The sequence below is a fragment of the Myxocyprinus asiaticus genome, chromosome 8 (genome assembly GCF_019703515.2).
Source record: "Myxocyprinus asiaticus isolate MX2 ecotype Aquarium Trade chromosome 8, UBuf_Myxa_2, whole genome shotgun sequence".
Taxonomy (NCBI): Eukaryota; Metazoa; Chordata; class Actinopteri; order Cypriniformes; family Catostomidae; genus Myxocyprinus; species Myxocyprinus asiaticus.
The window spans coordinates 45,696,919-45,723,364 of NC_059351.1; the positions used below are offsets into that span (position 1 = coordinate 45,696,919).

At 39.6% G+C, this 26,446-nt stretch overlaps 1 protein-coding gene across 3 annotated transcripts in view; it reads left to right on the top strand.

Moving 5' to 3' along the window:
• Window positions 1–26,446, top strand: part of LOC127445307 (SH3 and PX domain-containing protein 2A-like) — a 140,438-nt gene that overhangs the window by 23,434 nt on the left and 90,558 nt on the right. For all 3 annotated transcript variants that reach the window (XM_051705292.1, XM_051705294.1, XM_051705293.1), the window contains exon 3: window positions 23,448–23,523. In XM_051705292.1, coding sequence (XP_051561252.1) covers window positions 23,448–23,523 — 76 coding nt within the window. The remainder of the gene's footprint in view (window positions 1–23,447; window positions 23,524–26,446) is intronic.

Sequence of the window (26,446 nt, forward strand, 5' to 3'; positions counted from 1 at the left end):
GGAAAACCACCCATGTAACTTGCATAGAGTTAACTCTACGTAAAATAAATTAAGACCATTTTAAACTCACTTCTAGTAGCAATTTGGTGATATGCAAAAGCAAATGGAAGCCTTGAAGCTTTACAAAAAATAATCTTAAAGCCTCATGAAACACTAAAACATGTTTTTTTAAAAAAAAAGAAGTTAACTGATATGTACAGTATGTGATGCAATATCACACCATTGGTCAAGCCAATGTTGCTGTGTTGGGCTGGTATAGTTGTCTTTACATATTAAACTAGGACAGGAGAAAGTATTTTAACAGCTAAAAAAATTACATACTTCACCTTTAAGGGAATGTCACTTGAATGTGTTGTAAATTTGTTCAGTCTGAGTTGTGATTAGTACGAAGGACAATTCTAGGTTGTTTTACAGTGGCATGTAATTCTCTTGGAATCTTAACCAGAGTCTCTATACTGTAAGGATATGCAGGTACAGTGTGAAGCATTGTGAGCTGAATACTAAGAGCTGACCTCAGCTGGTGAGGTTACTCCTACAAACTCCTTTGAGGAGGTGGGTGTGTCTCATTGTCAAGTACACTAGCAGCACACCACAACCCCCCCCCCCAAAAAAAAGTGGGATAAGCTCTTCTATATGTCCCACCCCTTTATATTTCAATTGAAAATATGCTAACACAGGATGCAAAACTGCCATCTGCCAAAGATGCAAAACATCAAGCAATTTCATTGGGTCTTTAAGGGGATGAATGTAGAGCTGCAACGTTTTGGAGAGGGTTTCAGCATATTGACAGCATGCCAACAGCTGGACTATTAAAGCCATTATGTAAGAAGTAGCATCTCCAAATTCATCTCCTACTAAAGGACTGTCGCTATAGCTATCAAAAACACTTCTGTAACAAATTCACCACCTTCAATTAATTTAAACTTTAAAAACACTATTCGAGACCCCTGCATTCTGTTCTATTCTTTTTCACTTCATACAGCTTTTTTTGGACGCCAGAATGTGAAGTCCCCTTGAGAAGTACATCTGATCTGTGTCTGTCGGATATGACCCAAAACTAGCATAATTATACAAGGTTTCCTAAAGATGGACCAGTTAACTAGTTGTTCAGACAACCCAATGACTTGTTGATTTGGAAAGTTCTGTACAGCAAAACAGAACATGACAGCATATTGAGTCATTCTTCATTATGTCCTATCCCATGTTTTGGGTTCTTGATAAGTTCTGATTGAACTGAAAGCCCAGACGTACATGCCATCTCCCCAGGCTTTAAGTGCATTATTGCATGGTCTGTAAAAATGACATAGTCGTGACATCTGCTTTGCGTTTTCTTCTTATCTGAACTGACTTTGTCAACCGCACCCTATCTAAGCTGTTTTCACCAAGATGGCCTGACTTAACTCATGTTGACTGAAAACCTCTCAATAGTTCAGTTGGAACCATGGTTGTTTGATGATATTTCTTTTTTTGGCCATGAAGAACTCTGGTTCTCAATATAGGGAGGTTTTTAATGTGTCTATATCTGCCTAATGGAAGTGTGATGAGGAGGGGGGCGTGGCCGGGCCATGATGGAGCACGGCCAGCACTGAATCAGCTGATCAGCAGGAGAGCGAGATAAGGGGCAGCCGGAGACGTCGGTTTGAGAAAGAGAGATGCACGCGGCCACGCTGCACGTTTGTTTATATTGGTTTTAAGTTTAATATTAAAATTTGTTTACTGTTCAGCCAGTTCCCGCCTCCTCCTCGTCACATGAATTTATGGAGGTTGTGGCTTCCAAAGTGGCTACATATTGGTTCAAATATCAAAGCAATCCATTTGTAGATTGATTTCCCCAAAAAGTGTGAATATATTCAAAATATTGCACTGTTTGTTTGAAAATCTTGACCAACTTGACACAGCAACATTGGCTCAACCAGTGGTGTGAGTTTGGCAGGGCTATCTATTTGTCCTTCCAATGGATGATTCCGGAAACTTGTTGGAAAACAAACATTGTTGTAAATCCATTTGGTGATGCTAATGGCACAGAAACTACCCACCTCAGCTTTAAATATCATTGATATTTAGTCTATGAAACATTGAGGCATATTTGTAACAGCTTTGTCCACATTTCTGTCCAGCAGAACTTTTTTTTGATACCTTCAACGGTTCCTCCATTTTTCTGACCGCATGGAACTTCCAAATTAATCCGACTCATCTCATCCAGTACATGCTCTGGCAAATAGAAGGTCATCCAATCTAGATTTGGGAATGCACGGGCAGCATGGCCCTGCCCGGACAAAAGTCCAAAATGGTTGTCTACCACAAGGCAAGGCAGGCACGCCACATCCCCACCAATGCCCAGAGGCCTCAGCACTTTTAAGACTGTCAGGGACACTCCAGTCCACATACTATACTGAGGTCAGTGTGGGAAGAAGGGCTCTGATTATTAAAGCTGGATAAAAAGGTTGGGTTTTAGTCAGGAGATCGACACCTACACTTCAGAGACACACACTGCCCTTGTGCTCAGACAGACAATGGTGGGTTTTGAGCCTGTGGGGAAGGGAGTCGCTGCCGTTGGCTTCTGATCTGAGGCCAGTTTTGTGCAAAGAGAAGAGAGACTAAATGTAGTGTTTCACAGTCCAGGTCATTTAGTTTGGAGGTTTTAATCATACTCAAGTTTTTTCCTTTTCTTTATTTAACTCTTTTCCAAGTTTAGGTTTGGGTGTTTTATAGAATGAAAGAGACTGGTAGGAAAGAAAAATCACAAATGAGATATCTTTAATATCTGTATTGTAAAAAAAAAAAATCTCAACAATCTCTTAAAATGTGCTGAGATTTGCCAAGATACCAAAGTCTGCAATTAAAAGTCAGAGATTTAATTAAAAATTAACACTATGGTTGTATTAGTTAAAATCATTTAACACCATAATTAACATGATCTAACAAATGCTTTTACAACATCTATTAATATTGGTTATTTTTTATTTTTTTTATTTCTAAATTTACTTTAACAGTTTTTATTTTATTTATTTTTTTACATTAAATGTTGTATAAATTAACATTAGTTTATGGATTATGAGGTAACATGGACTAAAATGCACAATAGTATTTTGATTAACATTAAACAAAATTAAATAATGCTGTAAAAAATAATTGTTCATTGTTAGTTCATGATACCTAATGCATTAAATGTTGTTAACAAATAGAACTTTATTGAAAAGTGTTACAGAGATTTGAAAATGAGCACAAACATTTCTCATCAAATTCTTCACAAACCAAATGATCTGGCTGATGCATCAATAATGGTCTCTTTTGTTTCTATTATTTGTTTCTGTCTACTAACAAACTGCAGTAGAAACATCTGAAACTTGACTTTCTTCAGCAGACCACATTTGTAGAAAAATAGAAATATATCTCAGCTCAGCAGGTCCTTAAAATGCAAGTGATGAATCACAGACAGTCAGCATAAATGTCATCCAGATAATGCCAGAGGTTACTTTAATGTCTTCTAAAGCGATACGATCGCTTTTGGTGTGAAAAAGATCAATATTTAAGTACTTTTTAGCTATAAATCATCACTGCCGGTCAGCAGCATTATGCACGTGTGAAGTAATCGCATTGGCATGTTCACACAAGAACTGAGGCACGTGCGACACACCCGGAAGAGCAGCGCTGTTTACAAGTGAGTAGGAGGAATGCTGTACAGTTGCTTTGTTGGTTTTGGTTTAGATCTGTATTTTTATCTGTTTCTTTACTCACAATGGTGCTTTTGTGTGCTTATCCTGGATGTCTCAACCGAGTGGAGAACGTGAGTTTACGTCCATAACATGCTAACTTGAATTCACCACACGAAAGACTGCATGAATTCAGCACTCTGGTGACGCGAACGCACATACTGCTGCTGACCGGAAGCGATGGTTTAAAGCAGGGGTTGGCAACCTACAGCACTTCATATAAATTAAATAGCCTACTCCTCAGTCGCTGTTGCTTGTGTACTGTTGATTACCCCACCGCATTCTTTTGAAAAATGTATGACATAAAATATGAAATAATTAAGATTCCACACAATTTCGTGATCAGTAATCAAATAAGCAAATTTGTGACATTAACTGTGTTAACTCTTTTTGTACAAAAGGACAGGTTTTCTTTCATTAAAGCACTTTCACAAGATGCTCTGAAAAAAATGATCATGCAGGATCATGATTATATCATAATCATCGGGTTTTGCACAAACTTTTCACTCAAACAGTTATGCTGAAAATATAATTTGTAATGAAAAATAAACGATTAAATTAGAAAAATAGATACATTTACACAAGTGGACTCTGAAAGAAAATCACAAACTGTACATGCGCATGTACTTTTTTTGTTGTTTGGGGGGTTAGACGTCGGCACAGCTATTGCCCAGGAAAATAAAAAATACCACCTCATGCCAAAAAGGATCTTTTTCGCACCAAAAGCGATCGTATCGCTTAAGAAGACATTAATGTAACTGCTGGAGTCATACGGATGACATTTATGCTGACTGTCTGTGATTTTTGGAGCTTCAAAGGTCTGATCACCATCCACTTTCATTTTAAGGACCTACTGAGCTGAGATATTTTCCTATTTTTCTTCAAATGTGTTCTGCTGAAGAAAGAAAGTCATACACATATTGGATATCATGAGGGTGAGTAAATAACGAGAACATTTTCATTTTTGGGTGAACTAACCCTTTAAATTAAAGATCATTGAAAGATAACATTTTCCTTTTGTAAAAGAATGAAAGAAAGAGGGAGAGGAACCGGTGACTATAAAGTTCATCCAAATGTGAAGTTCAGTGAACAGCATGTGTGAACTGGATGTGTGTGTGTGTGTGTGTGTGTGTGTGTACCAGTATTGTGCTGTGGGTTTAATTACGTAAGACTCTTTTGATGTGTTTGTCATTGTGGCTATGGTCATGTTTGTGTATCTGAAATTACATGTCTGCATGTGGGTTTAATGTGCATGTCTCTGTGTGCTGATGCCAGACTGTGGGCTTTGACCACCTCTCTGATGTCCTTTGATGTTCTCAAAGGCTTTGAGTCTGTGTCACTGCCTAAACAAGCTTGAACTTTGAGCTAGTAGATGATTTAATCCAGTCTGTGAGCTATTAGAATGGAAAACGGTAAATAATTTCCTTTCCATTCAGCAGTGGCACCACTGACACCATCTAACCCACTTTGAAACAAGTTGGAGACACTTAAGAACCAGATTATGAATGTAAGAACAAAGCAAGTCGCAATGCTTGACTGAATTACATGCATTAATTTGTACGGGAGATAACAGAGAGGTCTGTTGGTCAAAGGAAATGGTTTATGATTGTTAAGCACAATTAGCAAACAGAAAAAAGATGATGTGTCTAGTAACTAGTGAATGCACACAATGGGTCTGTTCCAAAACATAGTGTGCTGCATTCAGAGGTAGCATTTAAAGACATTATTGGGTGTCTTAAGGCTGTTCCAAAAGGTAGGTATTTTAATTATCTTAATTATGCCTCCTAAAATATCTTGTTTTGGCTAAATTCTAAGGTATTATCGAATGTATCCTTGCCCGGGTAGAGTGCCAGAGTGCACTGTGATGAGCTAGGTAGAAAAAGAAATATCCAGTATCCATTTTTTTCTTCTTTCTGAGCCTTCACAAGATGGGAAAAAGGTGTCTCGAGTTGTTCCTGGCAGGCTACTCAGCCTTACTGGCTCTGTATTCTTAGGAATAGGGTGGGGGAGGGGTTAGGGCATCTGCCTTCCAGGAACAAACCCTGCCTCCAGGAGGCACCTTTGTACAATGGGCAAAATTCACTAATGTTTTACCCCACTTATTTTGTGGCTAATTGGCATATATACATTTTCAGGAGGTACATGCTCGACACAACTGCACATCATAGCACAAAAACTAATTGTGTGGAGCAGTGCACATTTCACTACATGCGATGCATGTCCCGGGCATATTAAAAAAGGGAGCGGATTTGGAGAATGGAGACTTCACGTGAACCAGGCATGCGAGAGATACGGGCAAGCTGCTGTATCTCTCTTTTCATCGCCTGTAAATGCGCAACTACTGTCATCTGAACCTGTTTCAAAAGCGGAACCGCAAAAGAGAGACCCAGCGTGTGCGGGAAAGAGATTGAAGGACCTGGCCGTTCAGCAAGCTGCAGCCAGGTATACTTGTTGAGACTGAACGGCAGCCAGAGAAAATAATAGTTTTCAGATTTTTAAACTTCAGCAATTTAAACTTCTTCATTCAGTATGTTTTATATCTGTATATAGTATCTAATAATGCACTGGCAGTGTACGCTTAACTTTATCTTGCCAAGAAAGCTTGATATGAATTGAATCTGCCCATTTGATCCTATTATTAAAACAAGTCCACTGGAAAACGCCAGAGGGTTTTGCCCAACTTTTAATAACAGCATGTTCACTGATTTTATGACATGTATACATATACTTGTATCAAAGATTAATACCTGTAAAATTGTGTCTAATTAACTCTATCCGCAAAAAAAAAAAAAAAAACCTTGAACGTTTGAACGTACATATTTATTTTAATTAAAATAAATGATGACTAACCAATTTCTTGCACGTTCTTTGAGACCATGTATAAAGTAAATATATTTATAAAGATTTTATTAATGTTTGTTGTAATGTGCATGTACCACAATTTAATCACGATTAATCCCAATTAATTACAGAAAATTGTGCAATTAATTAGTTGAAATATTTTAATCGATTCCCAGCCCTACTTACAGTATAATCCATTCAATACTGAAAAGTATTGATATATATATTTTTAAATTTCTTTTAATTATAGAAAACTGAGTAGAGCATTTCAAATCGGTCTCTTATGAGGCTTAGTTTATGTTATGATGCTGCCATAGAAGACAGCTGCCTAAGTAGGCAGGAGACAGCAAGGCAGCTCACTAAGTTTTGGAACAGACCCAGTGTGGATCTGCACTACATAAACACACTTATATACCCACAAGTTAAGATTGCATGGCTCTCATTACTGTATATGACAAGTCAGGCTATATTCAGTCAGTGCTAAAATCAGTGCTGAAACCTAGCGAGCTGCATTGCTGTCTACTTCCTAAAATGGCAGCTGCCTTCTAAGGCAGCATCCTAATGTTCCTGGAACCTTAAAAGTGACTGATTTGGAATGCCTTTCTAGATAGGCAGCAATGGTGCACTGGAGACTCAACTCAACTGATTAACAGTTAGCATTTTGCTAAGCTAATGACACTATACTGCAATGAGCATACAAATACATGTATCACACAAATATATTGGTTATCCCTGCAGAAAAAAAAAACAAAAAACAACTGGTACTAGCTGGTTTAATTTAGTCACCCAGCAAGACCAGCTAAAAAGTGCACAAAACCCATCTAAAACCAGCCAGCTGACCAGCTAAAATGTGCCCAAAACCCCTCAAAAACCAGCAAAATGACCAGGATGAGAGAGCAGATAAGACCAGCCAAACAGTTTAGGTCGGTCTTTCCAGCAGATTTTTATTTTTATTTGTATTAGATTAAACTTTATATTGACACTTTTCAACATTAATTGACATTTATAAATGTTATAGACTTATATTTCTCTCAGCTCAGAATAAAGCAAGATAATGTTCCTGTGGAACAACCTTTGGGCCAGTAGCGTGCCATTGATCCCCCAAATGCTGTCTAGGTAGGGATCTCAGCTACTGATTGGCTGTTGAAACACAATGAGGCATGTCTGAAGTCACTAAGATTTAGCCGTTTTATAATGTTGTTTTAGTTGAGTGGCACAGATCCTGTGAATAAGGTTGCTCATTATAAATAAATGAATCTTTCTTTTGTCTTGTCTGAAGTTTGGCCTAAACCTCACACAAAAGCCCCAAAAGGAAGGGTGTGCACGGGAAACCAATGTTGAATGCTGTTAGTCGTAGAAGTGTTTCTCTGAAAGGGAGGACTCTGTTTGTTTAAAGTCTTCTCTCTGGAGTTTTCACTGGACATTTACACACACACTGTCGCTGGGATGGGCACGTTTATGTTTGATCCCCTGAGCTGAAGTTAGCCTGGTTGGCACACAACACGGAAATTATTCAGAGAGGCACAAACTAATGACTGTTCCTGACTTTGAAGCACAATTTCTGTATGTATAAAACCGTTGTGGTGTAATAATGAGAAATATGTGCAATTATATTGGTGGCTGCAATGAAGGTCGGTCAGGTTAATGTGTGCTGGATGTATGAAGTGATGGTTTACCAGATTTACTGGGGGTTTCTTGCACTGAGCCAGAACAAACTGCACCTGGTTACAGTACACAAACACATACATACTTACAAAACTACACACCTACTTTGGGCACTGCCACTTTCCCGGGGGAAGTTTCTTTGCACACACTGAAACATACACGTTTTCTCTCTCTCTATCTCTCTCTCCTTAACACACTCTTACTTCACTCTCTCTCACTGTAGTAGGCTGCTTCTGGAGTGTGCAGTATTCAGCATAGCATGAACTGAGTTTCTATTAGAAACACTATTTTTCATGACCATTTTCCACCCTCTCTCCGACCCACAGAATAAAGCAGGCTGTTTATGATACTGTTCTTTTAATACTGTATCTGAAAAGTTGCATCTTGAAATTCATCTCCTATAAAGCACTGCTGCTAGAGCCATCAAAGCAGTGCTTTTGTGACAAATTGACTGATTTCATAAATTTCAAGAATTTATAATTACTGTCAGACTTAAAATGCTGCAGTAAGCAGCGTTCCTGATATTATGCAGAATCTGTCAACATAATAACATGGGAAGTCGGCATGTTGTTTTTTTGAGAGTTCCAGTACCCTAGGATCAGCCACATTATGCCGACTCACTGACAAGCACCATCTCCTATCAGACACTTTTGCATTGGCTCCATTAGTTTTACCTTCCCTTGTGCGACCGGAAACATGTTGCGTTTGCAGCATGGGAGACCCGGGTTTGTATCCCGCGCCCAAACCAGGAAGTAATAGCATTTGCATAATCAGTGAAGAGCCTGATTTTGGAGGTTGCAGTTTTCCCTTTAACATAACATTTTACTCTACTGATGGTTATGTTTAGGTTTGGGGTTTGAGTTGGGGGTTTCGGTTTTTGTAAAATATGCATTCCTCTTCGCTGTATTACAGCCTTTACAGCTGAAAACAATTCACTTCACAACTAGCTTTTGGCGCCCCTCAGTGGACATTTTGACAGGAAAATGGATTTCACACGTGCCTATTCACCCCACAACACTTACCACTTTAGTCACTGGGGGAAGTGTTTTGAATTTCGGAAAACACAGGTCGATTTTAGCTTAAGAAAAGTCAACCTACTGTTTCAGAGTTCACTGTGAGATCAGTCTCAATCTGTTGGCCTTTTTTTGTGAGGACTATGAAAGTTTTGTACAAGGTTATAGCTATTTAGCCTATTTACAAACCTGGTCTCATAGAATCATGTTTCTGTACTTAAATTTTTGCAAATTTATTTTTACGTGGCTCGTTGTGTGTTTCATAGCAGTTTTATGGTGAAATGAACTCTAGAGGCGCTACAACAACGTTTATTCGCTTTCACACAAATCATGAGGAAAAGAGCAGATTATCTGTTCACAAACATTATCTTTTCACCCTATTCCTCTCACATTGCTATCTTATGACATCAAAACACTTTTACTATAGCGCATGACTTTTTGAAATTTTGCATTACATAACCAACTACATTTACAAGCTTATTCAAGTGCGATCAAATTGCGTGGTAGCTCAGCTTATAAAGCATTGCATTTGCAACGCAAAGGGCTGGGATACATGTCCGGAATAGCATACAAGTTGACAAGTGAGCCGAAGTGTCACAGAAGCACCACAAAATGACGGTTGCTTCTGTGATTGTGTTTTTTTTTATCTCACATTCGCTTTTTATGACACTATCGGTTAGGTTTAAGTTTAAGTTTAGTATAGGGAGGTTGGTTTTGTTGATTTAAAACTCGATAGAGCATTAACCTTTAAAACCTCATATGTTTGGGAGAAATTTTTATTTGCTTTTAGTGCCGCGCAATGAACATTTCACCACATTTAGTGTATTGAACTATGTAATGTCCTTTTGCAAAAATGTCACATCATTTCACCAAAATATGCAACTACATATTGTGAAGACGTATCTCAACTTCCTGTTTGTTTACAGAATTTACACTATATTTGTCCAACACAACACAATAATGAGTCTTAGAACCATATGAATATGACTCTTTCTTTTTGTACACATCAGGTCAGTGAGACTAAAAAGTAGCAGCTACATGCAGCATTGTCACTATACCAAAGTCAAAAAGAGTACAGTGTACCCTGATTGTGTCTTCATAACCATATAGCCACACCAGCAGAAGCGCTGTGTTACTGTTCTTAGCTCAGTGTGGTGTTGGGGTTTAGACCTGAGTTCTGGCTCCTCACATGGAGAGAGTGATATGGAGAACAGGAATCTAAATCTGGGCGTGGGCAGATGAGACTGCCAGAAAAACTCTCTGTCCCTGCTGCTGGCTGCCCTACATATGCTGCTGAAATAGTCGGCATGGACACCCACAATAACTCACTGCTGTACTGTGAGGGAAGTGTGCTTGTTAAGGCATGAATATACCAATTCCAGCTCTCTCTCACTCTCTCTTTAGTCTCAGATCTCTGTAGAATGTGTGTCTGTGTTTGACATACAGTAGCTGCCCAGTGTACAAGAGACAGGTGAGGAACACATGAAAGATAACTGCTTTGACTCTGCTTGTGTGTGTGTGTCAGTGTGATTAATTTTAATATTGCCCCATACATTGCATCAAGCGTCTCAGATGACACATAGTTGTTTGACTATCAGTCATTTCATGTCCCACACTTTCCCCCAGCTCTACCCCAGCTGGTCTGGGGATCACACTCAGGCAGTGACGTGCACAGACCTTAGCAGGGACATGGGCAGATTTTTTAATGAGTATTTATAAATACTTAACTAATTTCTTTGCTTTATGAGTATTTATTTTGAGCATTTTCTTGTATATACAGTATATACTGTACATGATTATTTCCATTTTTCCTTTATCACAAATAATAGCCTATTCTGTTATATTTCTCACAAAAAGCACCATGGTAATACACTTGTTTATTTATTTATTTTCAGACATGGTCTGTGATAACCCCATGTTTATGACGTGTCATAGTAAAACCATGGTATTTTTTTAAAGTACCTTGGAGTTCCATGACAGCATCATGAAATATGAACATGATCAATCATTCAGTATGGCATTACCCTGGTAACGTGGTGCACGGTGCGAAAGCGCGATGAATGTGCGAGCGCAAGGCGATCGACTGTATTCCGCGAATGCTACAGAGTCTTTGATTGATGTATAACATGCGAGTAAGGGCAGGCGGTGGAGTTTCTGGTGCCCCCCTAGGATATAATGGTGCCCCCCTAGGGAGTTGGTGCCCTACGCAGACTGCGTAATATGCGTATAGGAAGCTGCAGTACTGTGGTAACCGAATGGTATTTTTCTGAAAGTTTTTAGTCTAATGGCCTGTTAGTTTCAACAAAACCAAACTGGCTTTGGCTGAACCTGACAGCTCCTTCAGTTCATGTCAATGTTCTATAAAAGACGAATTTAATTTATATCACTGAAAGCGATTTGACCGCTCCCCTTATAATTAATAAATCTGTCTACACTAGTGGTACGCGATGTCGGAAATGCGGTAGCAATCGAGCATTATTCTTTTGATGAACTTACAACACAATATGTAGTTTTACTAAAAAGGTTTTTGGGGGGGGCTGGGTAGCTCAGTGGTAAAGACGCTGGCTACCACCCCTGGAGTTCGCTAGTTCAAATCCCAGGGCGTGCTGAGTGACTCTGGCAGGTCTCCTAAGCAACCAAATTGGCCCGGTTGCTAGGGAGGGAAGAGTCACATGGGGTAACCTCCTCATTATCGCTATAATGTGGTTCGTTCTCGGTGGGGCGTGTGGTGAGTTGAGCGTGGTTGCCACAGTGGATGCCTCCACACACAACGTGCTCAACGTGTTCAACAAGCCACGTGATAAGATGCACAGGTTAATGGTCTCAGATGCGGAGGCAACTGGGATTCATCCTTCGCCACCTTGACTGAAGTGAATCACTACATGACCACGAGGACTTAAAAGCACATTGGGAATTGGGAAAAAGGTTTGGGAGGATTAAGTTAGAGCCAGAGTACATAAACAGCTGCTTACCTCTATGTAGCATTGAGAGTTTCTGGCACTGAGAGTTTCTAAATCATAGACTGCTTCCGCAAACTGGCTGCTTCGGTGCTGTAAACATGTCAAACAGCTCTCTACGACTGCTCATATATTCTCTTATCTAAATTTCCCACCCGGAGTGGCCAGCTGCGCGAGCCCGCCTCCGTGCACCGACCGCCCTGGCGCTGTATACATGTGAAACAGCTCCCAACAACTGCTCATAAATTCTTTAATCTAAACTTTCCTCCCGGAGTGGTCAATTGCATGACCTGCATCCCCAAATGTTCGTCGTTCCAGCTTCATGCCATTCGAGTTCCATTACAGCTTTAATCGAAAGCTAGAGAAACAAGATTAACTATTTAGTTCAACCACCATTTCAATCCCCTCAGCATTTTAATCTGGTTCTTCTGCACAGGTGATTCCTTTCAGCCTCAATACCTCGCAGCTCGCTTAGGGCGTGCTCTATCCAGCAATTTCGTTACTTCCAACATGACTATCATGAGTGTTTCTCCTTCCGAAGTGCCCTTCAGAGTGCAATTTATTCCATTCGGAACACAGGGGCAATCATGCAACAAGCGAACTCCTTCCCAAACGACCGCTTCTCTAATTACAACATCTTTTCAAATCAAAGCAGACATTTTTAGCATGAGCACGCTGCCACAGCAGCACCCGCTCTGGCCATGCTACAGCTACAGTATATACAGCTTCTGTCCGAACAGACACGTGCCAAACGCGGCTCCGCAAGGGGCGGACTGCGTGCTGCATCACAACTCATTCATAATCATTCCGCAAACACGTGTTCCCTCCTCACAGCATCAGAGTTCGCCGCGCAGCCTGATAACCATGAAGCAAGCGATTCGACCAACTTCTACTCATCTTTAGACTATAACAGGATTTTATTCCCACCCTGGATAAACGCTTCACGCAGGTAAACCATTCATTATTTTTATTCTTACAGACAAGTCTTCTCTACTTTGGCTCGAATCATTGGATTACAAACCCTTAACAAGTTCGACCATAGAACCTAATTGCTGCATGACTTTAAAAGTGTTCAACAACCTGTCAATCTTACACTCCAAGTCTAAAAATAATGGATTTATATTGACGCTGGATGATTCGGCTTTGCACTTTGCTTCATACTCTCAATATTTCAGTTTTTCTGTAGAATTGTTACAGGTCATCAATATAACAAGACGTTTTATTCATCTCACTACTGCAAATGGCGCCCATATAGTATCTTTTAAATCCAACTCCCAGGCACAAACTCCAAATTATTTAATATGTCCTCGTCAAACGAGACGAGTCACCCATGCCAATAATACAGAGTTATGAAATTACTCGCCTCACATTGGAAAACAATCTACAAAGCTCCAAACCATACATTTAAGTTAAATAAACATCAGACTAAGGTATTTATGTGGATATGTTGTTTCAGGTGCCTTCTGATTTCACAATAAACCAAACTTAAATTACGTTGTATGTACACACATGAAAGCATGTATCCTGACATTGCTTCACATATGTTCCCGACATTTAAACTAGCAACCAGTTATGTTCAGGCATCTGTAGACACTACATTTACTACGTTACCATGTTTACCATTGGCTCAATACATCCCTAAGCAGCACAAACGTGCTGTTCAGGTGTCGCAATTGCGGCATCTTTTGGGCAGTGTGACTAAACCTCCCACTACATCGCAAACAGTGCAACGTACCGTCCAAGCATGCACTGTCTAAGTGCCGCAACTGTGGAGTCTTCGGGCCATGTGACAAACTCCTACTACCCTGCAAACAGTGCAATGCGCCGTTCACAGACCACAACCACGGCACATCTTTCAAGCCACGTGTCTAAGCATCCACGGCCACTCCGACTCCTTCTCTTCCTCTCCAAGCTACTACAACAAATCTCCACTCATAACAGATCTCCCTACATGCAGCAAGCCCACCATCCATGCTCAGAAATTTCCACTGTTCATACGGGCCGTTTCCCTCGTTCTCCATTGACAACCATTCCAAATGCCTCTGTTTTTCCAACACAATCCATTCCTCATGCTAACATCTTTCCCCCTACTTCTTCCTATCCATGGACCTCTGGAGCGTGTGAGGCTGCATCCGCCGGTGAACTCCGCCACAGACTCATTCCCCTCCTCACTTTACCCCCCTCCTTCCTACCATCCTGTTCTCCCCTACCCTTGCGCAAGGCTGCCTCAGTAAGTGAATCCGTTCCAGAATCCTTTTTCAGCCAGCCCAGAATTTCCATCAAACCTACAACCTGTAATTTCTCGATTTTCTCTCCTCTCCATATCCTCCTTTGCCTCGCATCTCAACCAATCCAAAAACCTCCATCCAGGAACCATCAAGGGGTACCTAAGCGGCATCCATTTCTTCTATAAACTAATTTTCGGCAAAACTCCTCCTCAATAAACCATTCCCAGATCTCACTTCTCATCGAGGGTATCCACAAATCCCAACCCACCAGAACCGATACTAAGTTACCCCTCACCATCAACCTGCTCATCCAATGTCTAAATACCCTCCGCCAGGGCTACATATCTCCAAACACCTCAAAAACATTAGATGCAATGTTCATCCTTGCCTTCTTCGGCTTCCTCCGATGTTCAGAACTCACTACCGCAATAAAAATTAGATTACTGGGCCTTTGGTCATCTGACGCTTACATTAACTACATCCATACCAACCATCTTCACATCAAAAACGCACAATAAGCTTACTTTTCCTTAAAGGTATCCACAAATTCCAACCCACCACAACCGACACAAGGCTCCCCCTCACCATTGACCTGCTAATCAGATGCTTAAATACTCTCCAACAGGGCTTCATTTCCCCAAACACCGCAAAACACTAGACGCAATGTTCATCCTCACCTTCTTTGGCTTCCTTCGCTGTTCAGAACTCACTACCACAGCTAAATTCGACCCAAGAATCCATCCCACCATTTCGGACCTCCATTGCATAGACAACGAGACAATCAGATACTTTATTAAACAAAGCAAAAAGGACAGTCTGCCAACTCCCATCCAGCCCTTCCAATCGCTATCACACTGTCTCCATTACAGAAATCCCTAACCAGATCCCCCCTCGATCCACTTTTTATAGATGATAAAACCATGCAGTTTCCCGATTCTGTTTCCAAAAACACCTCAAATCCGTCCTGATCAAATCCGGCATCCCTGAAAAATTATTCTCAAGCCATTCCTTCCGCATCAGCACCGCAACCACAGCAGCCCAAAAAGGATTGCCTGAGCAACAAATACGACTGGCTAGGATTCCCGCCTCCACTCAGGCCGATCCTGCCAGATCACGGGGGAGGCCCCCATGATAGGGCACTGCAGACCCCTCCAACACAATCTATTCTAGGGCTCTCCCGTTCGATCAGCAGCGGGATCTCCCGCCTGAACGCAGTGTGAGCTGTTCACATTTATTTGTATCATGGGCTTTCCCATTCGTGGCCTGTTGACTTCCCCATCAAATACTGTGAGCGCCTTCCCGTTCGAATACTGGTTGGTCTTGCTTGCTTGAGCGGCCACCGAGTCTCCCACGGGGATCGCACCGTTCGCCGCACGAGCCCATCCGTCGAACCAAGCCAGGAGGGAGACTTAAGGTCAACCTGGGTGGTCATGATTCACGCCTTCGTCCAGGGTGACCCTGCCCTTTCACGGGGGTGCCCCCCCAGGTTAGGGCGTAATGATCCCTCCTGTGCACAACAGCTCTCTGCAAGCTCATTTCTCTGCAGCTGATACTGCCACTGTCCCTTCAGTGTTTCAACTTGCATGCCCTCTCCAATCTCTCCCTATCCTACACCTCCCAGTTTCCTATCACCCGACAAGAACCCTAGTGGAAGGCTGATTCTATATTCTTTGGCACACCTGCCCATCCCTCACAGGATTGGCAAGCGACCTCCAACCCCCCACCCCCCACATCTTGTTCGTTTCTGGTTCATCTTTTGGGGATAAGAGATTACATATAAATCATATCTCCTTCTAAATCCAAGGCTCCGTAGCCAAAGACTTGCTGTCCTGTTTATAAGCTTCTTCTGGGGGGTATTCGAGCTCGGGTCAAGTCTCAAGCCCTTCGCCCCAGACAGCGAGCCACACATGTTTACACTATCCTTAATACAGGATTACATTAACTGTGAATTACTGAATTGTAGTTTTATTAACAAGGTTCGGGAGAGCAAGTTAATTTAATTCGACCAATCACACAGCCAGAGTATAAACAGCTGCTTACCTCTATGTAGCATTGAGTCACCTCCTCGATGTTCAGAGTGGAGCTCTATGGGGGTCACGACATCTGTTGCAGGGCTCCCTGTTCTTCTATTCGAATCTTTTCTATTTGTAAAAGGAATGTTTGGGAGTCTAAAATTTATATTTCCTATTGACACACTAAAGCTGAAGATATAAATAACCATTTTAAGACAAATGTTTGTGAGATATCTTATATGCATAAGATTTTGCACAGTACTGTATATATATATATTTTTTTGTTCTAAAGTTTGTGGGTAACCTATGAACTATACCAGTATGCCCTTGTCGCTTAACCCTAGATTGCTCCATGGAGATTGTCTTTGTAACCTAAGATGGCACAATTCTAAGCCACAAGGGTGCTAGTGTTTAGCTAGTGCTTAGCAAATTTCACCAGCCCCATTCATGTGACACAGACTGATCTCACAATGAAATCAGAAACGAGTCAAGTCATTTTTATTTGTATAGTTCTTTTTACAACACACATCATTTCAAAGCAGCTTTACAGAAAATCATGCATTTAAATGGCGCGTGTGAGGTCCATTTTCCGGGTGAAATGTCCACAGAGGGTTGCCAGAAGCGAGATGTGAAGAGAGTTGTTTTCAGCTGTTCATGCTGTAATAGAGTGAAAAGGAATGCTTTTTAAAAATAAACTGCACCCCAACCCAAACCCCAAAACTAAACCTAACCATCTGTTGAGTGAAAATTTAATGTTAGAGGGAAAAATGCAACCTTCTAATAACGCTTGTCACTGATTATGCAAATGCAATTACTTCTGGGTCTGAACCCGGTTCTCCCACACTGCTAACACAACACGATTCTGGTCACGCCACAGAGTAAGGTAAAAATGTTGGAGTCAATGCAAAAATGTCTGAGAGGAGATGGTGTTTGTCAGTGAATCTGCATAATGTGGCCGATACTAGGGTACCGTAACTCTCGGAAACAACATACAGATTTCCCGTGTGATCATGTTGGGTAGTAAATTATGGTTCATTGTTCATTCATCACAGAACAACTTGTTGATGTACTTTCCTCTAAAAAGACCATTGATCTTACTGGTATTATTAAACCTAAATCGAGAACATATAGACCATGTGTGTACATGTGTGTGTGAGCATGCTGTCAGTCCAAATACACAAAATACTGTAAGTCTCCTGAAACCCCATACTGTGCTCACTAATGCATGTGCGCACTTGGTTCACACTATCCATTAGTAACCTTACTACATGATGGGCATCTGTGTGTGCAGGCTGGAGTGATTCACGGTCCCTATTAGATTCCAGAAATGTGAAAGTGTGTGTGTTCATGTGTGTAGTAGAGGTTCTTTTGTGATAGTGTGCAATTGTATCCATGTGTGTCCTGTCAATTAATGCACCAGAGAATGGAATACATGAAGGAAAACAGTGCTCTCTCTCTCCCTCTCTCTACCTTTCCTTTTCTCTTTGGTTTTCCTCCATTCCTCACACTGTTTACATAAATGGAGTCAGTGGAACTGCCTGCAATTCTGTAATCAGGGGATTTATTGATTGTGTTCTTGGATCAGTGTAACTACTCTGACCATATGGCTACCAGTCGAAAGTAGATTCTTAAAGCACACTGAAATGTGCTTTCCAGCACATTTGTTTAACTGTATTTGAACAGTGACCCTTTAATTTTTAGTGGTGCTTGCTAAAACATGCATCTCTACTACTATTGTTCAAACATAGGGTTAAGGATTTGAACAAACCCCGAACTTTAGGTATTAAACCTCTGAATGTAGCTCATCCCACTCAGTTTGTGCAACAGACTTGAATGATTCCTCAAATCATAGTTAGAGGTGTGCTTTTCTTAGTAAAGGGACTTGCAATTTTCGCCTGGTGGATGATTAAAAAAATTCCATAAACTTGTATTAAAGGGACCTGAATATCATAGAGACTTGGGAGTGGGCTCTTTTAACTTGACCCATTAAGCAACAACCTAGCAACCACCAAGAACAACATGGTAATCGCCTAGTTATGCCCTAGCAACCACCCAGAACACTCTACCAACTTTTATTTTATTTTACCTAGCAATGTGATAAAAAGCACTCAGAACACCTGGTCACATTTTGTATTTGGTGTCTTTAACTTCTATGTACTAACATTAAAATACATTCAATACTGTGTAACTAGATGCTGTTCTGCAAAATTCTCACAAGATTTACATTTGCTGCTACTGAGATTGAGGTACGGGTGGGTTTAGAAGTAGTGTTAGGGGTTAGATTAGGGTTTTAAGGTAATGTTTGGGTTAGTGTTAGGGTTAGGTTTAGGGATAAGGTTAACAGTGAAACTACAAATGAAATTAAATGCTGGCAGTTTAAATCTAAATACAGTGCAGCAACAAATATTTACAAAATAAGTACAATGTATCAAATACTTAAGTACATAGTAGTTAAAGACACCTAATATAAAGTGGGACTGAACACCTTAGCAACTGCATAGCAACGCCCTAGCATTGTTGTGGCAAGTTTTGCATGGGCAAGCACCATTCACATTATGTGCATTATGCTGGCATGACAACATACTAAGCCAACATGCTGCTATTTTTTCCAAAATCCCAATACAAAGACGAACATTTCCGATTGTAATTCCTCCAAGAGCTTTCAAGCTGCATCCACCAAACTTGGTACAGACCTTCAGACTGTTCTAACTTAGTGCATTGTGTCTTTTCTAACTGATCAGACTTTCGGTTATACTGTATCTTACCTTCAAAGTGACCAAAAATACCGTAGACTTACAATGACGTACAGTATAAATCTGTCTGTCTGTCTATCTGACCTTTTCTGTTGGACCTGCAAAACCTTCAAAATTCAATTTGATTTTCAACTTTCAGACTATGCTTTGTCAAGCCAGCATCACTTTATTTGTCTAGTTTATTTTTGTAATTTCTCTCTGAAAGAGCAGCTTATAGAGCAGATGTTCTGTGTGGTTCCAGGTGGATGTATTCAGCGAGGGCGTCTAGTTTTCCATGTTTTAAAATCTGTCACCCAGCTGAAACTCACTCAGCAAGTAATTTCGGAGACTGTTTGACTCATTTCGAACTAATTCACAGTTCTCCCGAAAACGATATTTCTTTAAAGCTCAGCTTCTTTGACAGTGTGTACTCAGGAAAACTTCTATGTTTGTATAAACAGAAGTGAGTGTAATTGGTTGTTAATGACGTCATGCATCAAGAGCCCAATCAGCAAGCATTAGCAAAGGGTCACATGACCACTGCCGTTATATGGGTCATGGGACGTGTGCAGATGTGTAAATGTGAGTAAATGAAAGAGAAGAGAAAGTGAAGGGTCCAAGTGAACAGAGTTCTTCAGCTGTGTTTATTACTGTGTACAGTATAAACACATCATGTGTCCTTTAAAGAGGCCACATCAAAGAAAGCTCTTTTTTTTACTTGCTAGCATAATACCATACTACTCTTACTGTTTGTTTATACACACAGACACAGTGTGCAGTATGTTTACCGTGCACATTTACCCCAGCTGACCTAATACCTTGCCAAAATGTGTAGTATGCAATACAAAATCTAGTGCAAAGAAATTAGCCAATCATAACAGAGGTCATGAACACATGGAAGTCTTAAAGGTACAGCCGGAAAAAAAACAGCCTGTTTTATTTCTCAGGGCCAGAGAGATGGTGAAAAATGCTTATGCAAAGTTAAATTACTAATAGCTAAAATGCTAAAAAAAAAAAAAAAAAAAAAAAAAAAAAAAAAAAGGGGTAAACTATGGCCCCTTTAAAACTGCAGAGCATCCCCCCGGCACACCTCCATAACAGGGATTAATTGTCATGAAACATGCATTGAAGTCTTGACTTGGTTAAGCTCATTGATGGAGCTGCATGACAGAGCTCACTCTCCTGTAATGCATTGAAACCCTTTAGCTGTGTTTTACCAGGAGGGCCCCATGATGCAGCTCCTTGAAAGGGCTAATCATGAGGTTTATGTGGCTTGCACACTTATCTCTGACTATGCTGGAGTCAGAATCACTCTCATCTTAAACAGGCGACCTCATGGGGCAGGATTTGATGTAGGCCCCCTGGTGCAGCTTTGTGATGTAACTTTTTAAGCAAATCACTTTCTCTCTGTACTTTCATTTTTCTTTGTTTGTTTGTTTGTTTTTTTGTTTTTTTCTTTCTTTCTTTGATTTGAATTGTAGAAACATATTGTATTAAAACAGTTGTAATTTATTGTAATATAAATATAATATCATTATAAAATACATTGAAACATGCAATTGTAAATATATAGTACATGAAAGTAGTATTTTTATTATTTTTATTTTTTATTTTATTTTTTTATTTATGATAATTTTAATTATGTTATATAGTGTTCAGACTCTGGACAGGTTGATTTTTCATTTTGTACTACAATAATAAGAGTCATGCAAAAAAAAAAAAAAAGAAGAGCCTATTTAGAGTGCATATCATTCCTATAAGATCCTATAAGAGGTGGTAATTCTAGAAATCAATGAACACGTTCTACACATTCTACAGTCGGCAGAATTAATGGGAACAGATAAAGGCCCACAGCATGTGTTAAGAGTGTACATGATACTGCAAAAGTCTGAATGCACCCCCTGTGTTTAAAAAGTTGATGGTCCGTGTATGTGTGTCTCCATTTTTCCTTGTATGTGTGTCTAGATTCTTCTTATGCATTCTCTTCATCACACACCCTCTCCTCCAATCACTGGCTCTTTCTCCTGTCTCCCCGCCCCCTGTTGCTATGGAGACTCAGGAACTCTTCCAGGTGTCTCAGTGCTTGGGAAAAAAAGCAACTTCTCCTCATTCTGTCTTTCCTCACTCGTATCTTAATGTTTCTTTCTCTCACTCTCTCCATCTTCCTCTCTCGCTCTCTCGATGTTATTATATCTATCCTGATATTTTTTTCCCTTTCCATTTCTCGTTCTGTCTTTTCTTCTCCCTCTCTATCTCTATATCTTGATTTTCCCTCCTATATCACTTTATTTTTTTCCTTTTTCTTCTTTTTTTTTTTTTTTTACACACACACAGAGAGAGAGAGAGAGAGAGAGAGCCGCGAACAAGCGCTGTCTTGTCTTCCTCCTCCACATTTTTCAGAGCTCTTCCAGCAAATGATTTTCTTTGTTTTTTACACTCTGGTTAGACACTGACCACCTTATCTTACACCACTGTTTATTTATAATGTTACACATCAATGTAAATATGCATCATATTTATTTTGTACATCATATTTTGTTGCTTTATTTTCTTTACAGTTCCCCCATCTTATTTCTATAATTAATAATAAAAAAAAATCTTATTCTCATTTCTGAAAAATATATTATTTTATATTATAAAATAGTATATTATTTAAATTGTAAAGTGTTTATACATGATGATAGTATTTGTTGTCCTGCATTTAATTTGTTAAATTGAAATATCACTGTATACACAATTTTTACCGGAACTAAAAAAAGATATTAAAAAAAAAATAATAAAAAAAGATTATCTGACTTTAATGAGAATTACTATTGAGAAACAATACAAGAATATGTCAAGAATGTCACAATAAATAAAATTAAAAAAACTCGTAATGGTCCTAAAATTTTCTTCATTTTCTTTATGCAAATTTTGTTTTCCTTTTTTTAATCTTTTAATTTTAGGGGTGAAATATAACCTGACACATTTTTGTGAAATTCAACCAAATTTGCTGTTGAAAGAGCGCATCATCTGGAAAGTGTCACATTTGTGTTTAAACGTCTGATAAACATGGTAAAAGGTTCACATTCTACATCATAAATGTCATGAAAACATCTGCTGAATGTCATTTACCAGAGAATGTTTATGTAGATGAGCCAGTGCTCTAAAAAGGATAGCTTCCAGATGTAAACGCACACATTGACTCAGTAACATGCAAACACCTTAGCGGTGTGTGTGTGTTTGGGGGGGGTGCTTTTTACCCCCCAATTCTTTATGCTATCTCCCCCAGATCCTCTGCTTACAACCCAAACAGTGTGCACCAGTAAAAATGGACTTGCCTTGACCCCACATATATATATAAAAACAGGGGGGTCAGCTATGTGTGTGTATACATTTGTGGCCTCAATTACAGATTGACTTGAATTTCAATTACTCCCCTCCCTCTGTGCCATGGATTAATAGTAAAGCATGACCAAAAGGGTTTTGGGGGAGATATTTCAGCAGGGCCAGCTGAAACTGTGAGAGAGAGACGCTGCACATCTGGTGTGTCCTGGCTCACGGATCCGACCTTGTGAAACCAGGAGAATAAACATTGTGACAGGCTGTATGGGAGATAAATTATACGCAAGTTAGAAAGAATTAGATGAGACATAAAGCCACCAACAACCGCTAAATATCTCTGTAGCTTTCAGCTTTTCCTTTACCCTTTTTTTGCTATTTGCCAAATTTCAGACTGACTGATTGTCGCAGAGAGATTCTAAATAATCGATTCTAAATATTCTTAATATTAAGACCCCGTAGATTCTAAATTTAAAGGTATTATAATTTCTAAATATTTTAAACTTAAAGACTCTAAAGAGTCTAAATCTAAAGACTGTAAAACAGGGATGGGGAAGAAATTCTTGAGTATTTACAAAATTATTCGCGGGCCATACAATTACTTGCAATTTCTGATTGTAGGTTGAAATTAACATATGTTACGTGCTCATGCACCAAGAAAAAAAAAACTACAAATATCTGTCTTTTATGCAATATTTTGTGTTATTATTATTTTCCATTATTTTTAATGAGTATTTTAATGTGATCAAGGCCATTTTTTTGTTTTTCAAATTATTTCTCGAATGGCTGGATAAAATGGTCTCGCAGGCCTTATATTGCCCTGAATTCTGATGTTCCCCATATGAATTTGAATTATTCATTGATTAACATTTTAAGCAGTAGTTTGTTACACTGATGAGTAGATCGTTATTGTTATTGGCTAGTTTTTAGTTTACATATTGTGTTGTTTTTCGTCTTTTTTACAGATGCTGATTCTTGACAAGTTCCCAATCGAGGGAGGGCAGAAGGATCCCAAAAAGAGGATCATCCCTTTTCTTCCAGGTAATCATGGGAGACAATTTTTCTTCAGTACTCCCTTGCTCTGCACACACGCACACACCCCCACACAAATACACAGTGTCAGCAGATCTGTCCACAATAAGTCATCATAATTCTGGGATAGGGCCATCTTCCATTCTTGACTTATACACTGACACACACAGGCATTGAGATGAGCAGCAGTTCCCTGAGAACAAGAGCCATCAATAAGAAGAAAATGAGGAGAGCAAGACACAGAGCTCGGGACACGTTTTCCTCTCTTGCTGACTCGGCTGCTCGATTCCCTGGACATTTAGTGTCTCTTGTTCTTTTTCTCCCACTCTGATAGTCTCCGTTTGGTCTCTTATCCCTCATTGAATCACATGCAGCCACATTAGCACTGGCTTCATTGGGCTATTTACTAGATTGCTGTGTGATTGGCTGGATAAGTGTAAAATTAAATAGATTACAAGATCATTTACAGCATTTGTAAAGGAATTTTCGGGGTGTCAAGTTTCAAACCTTTAAATCTATGTACTGTCCTCTTTTAATTCACTTTAATTCTTATACTCCATTGGGATGCTGAACAGTGACAGATTTCAGATATCTTTAGTAATTTATCTATAGTCTGTAACAAAATATATATTGATTGTTTATTAAAAGTTGCATTAATGTTTTTCCACCTACTTAAAGATCCCTTGAAAAGGTTTGATGAATGCAATTTTGTTTCCTTTTGATGTATTTCCTATTGAAACAGGAAGTTGGAGCGGAACATATCGAAAGGCTTGTTTTTTTTGTTGTTTTTTTTAAATAGCAATAGACTTTATTTTACGTAACAGCTAGGGATGTGCATGGATAGTTGACATTCGGTTAACCACTCGACGTGCCACTATTCGAGTACCAAAATCACTATTCAGTTATCCTACATATGCAATAGAGAGGTCTTCAACCCGACCCGAATTAGATGAGTTCTGAAAAACCGTCGGGTTTGGGTCCACTTTTCAAGTACAGGGTGAGGGAGGGGCTGTTCAAACATGCTTTTCTTTGTGTTTGCGCTGTTTTTCTATGTACTGTTAAAACGCGCTGGACATGGATGGGCGTCTTTGACTGTTGCACTGAATCTCACTGTTTTCTCTTTCTGCGTCTTGCGCAGGATCGCCACATTTTTAGACACCAAGTAAAGTTAAAATTAACTTAATTTTTTTATAAACGTATCACAAAACACCTGCGTTGTTTCATTCGTTGGGCTGTGCTGCTTTCTGAAGAAGTTCATATTGCAAAGAGGACTTCATGTTGAACATGATTCCAGGTTGTTCTTCACCAAGGAAAGTTTCAGTGCTTTATAAACGGTAAAACTGTGTTAAAACTGTGCATATTTACGTACTGTACAATAGTTAGACAAGTGCAATGCCATTTGATTTTAAACCATTTAAAAATCAAAGCACCCCGAAGAGGCTATTTAACCGAAGCACTGTTAACTCCACCCACATGACAATACTTGCGTTCACTGCCTCACGGTCCGCCTAGGCAGAGCACATTTACTACATGCAGTAACAATTTGATTATTTTTGTTTAAGTTTAATGTGAGATTTTATCATTTGAAGAAAGTATTTAGCTATTTAGGCTTATAGCACACTGTGCACATTATTTGCTGCTATTTTGAGTGTTTGAGGAAATTTCATTGCAATAAACGTTCTTTATGCCCACGTCTCGACGAAAAACCAGTTAATCGTTCATGAAACCTCACGGTTAACCGAATGTTAAAAACAGTAACTGTGCACATCCCTGGTAACAGCCTGGAAAACCCTGATTTCCAACTTGTATTGCTAGTCGGTTGCAGGTGGTATAAATGGGAGGAGCCATTGTTATTATTGAGAGCATTTTATTGGACAAAACCTTCTAAACACCCCTAACAAAAGTCTTCATGTTCCATTTTCTCGAAAGTGAAAGATTATGAATTTGTATTTTTGTACACTAGTTTATAAATGACTTTGATATAAATGACAAAAGCTAAAAGCCACAAAGCTTCATTTTTTATTTTGATTTAAAAGAGTCTTTACTGTGTGTTTTTTATGGGGAGAATAGGAGAATGAACAGAAGTTGAATCTACAGGGTTTTGATTAAACATTTGTCACTTGTTGTCAGTAGCTTCAAGTCAACTCAGTGTTTTTGTTCATTCCGCACTTTGCTGAGTAGCTCACAGTGGTTCCTTGAGCATAAACAGCTTGAGACAGGAGCGCCTGACAGCCAGAGATCATGATACGTCGTAATCTTATCTCCTGCAAGTGTCTCAGTCTGATTAAGATGTTCCAGATCTCATGTAGATGGGAACACATGGCGTCTCCCCTCAGTAGCTGCTCTGTGTATCATGTTTCCGAATGCTTTCTAATGGGTTAATGCTTAACTGAGCAGATGTTCAAGACACTGAAATCAAAATTGGAGTTTTTGTTGCTTTTAGTCTATGTCTGTTAGTTTTGAAGCCATCTGTAGTTTAGTAAACACCTAAAAGTTGAGCCCTAAAAGCATTTAAAATGTATAGTTTTTCTCTATGGCGCAAACGTTGCACTACCCAGATTTTTATTTTTTTTCCAATGAAATCCTCTCTAGAATGAGAATATCCCTCCTCCAATACCACCTGCAACAAACTAGCAAATCATGGCTCATGGCTGTGATGTAAACAAAAGCATGCCGGCCATTTTTAAAAACAGGGATGAGCCCTTTGAAATGCCCAAACTTTCTGTACTAACTAATCTCATTGTGAATTCGGTGACAGTAGGTTGAAAGTTCTGCTGCTGAAATTGGTCTGTGTTTACTGAAATTCTAACTACTGCCCCCAGTGGCCCAAGTTGGAAGTGCTTTTGAACATATGGGCTCATGTGAGCATCTGTTTTTGAGTGAAATGTCCACAGAGTGGTGCCAAAAGGGAGTATTTTTAGTTGTAAATCAT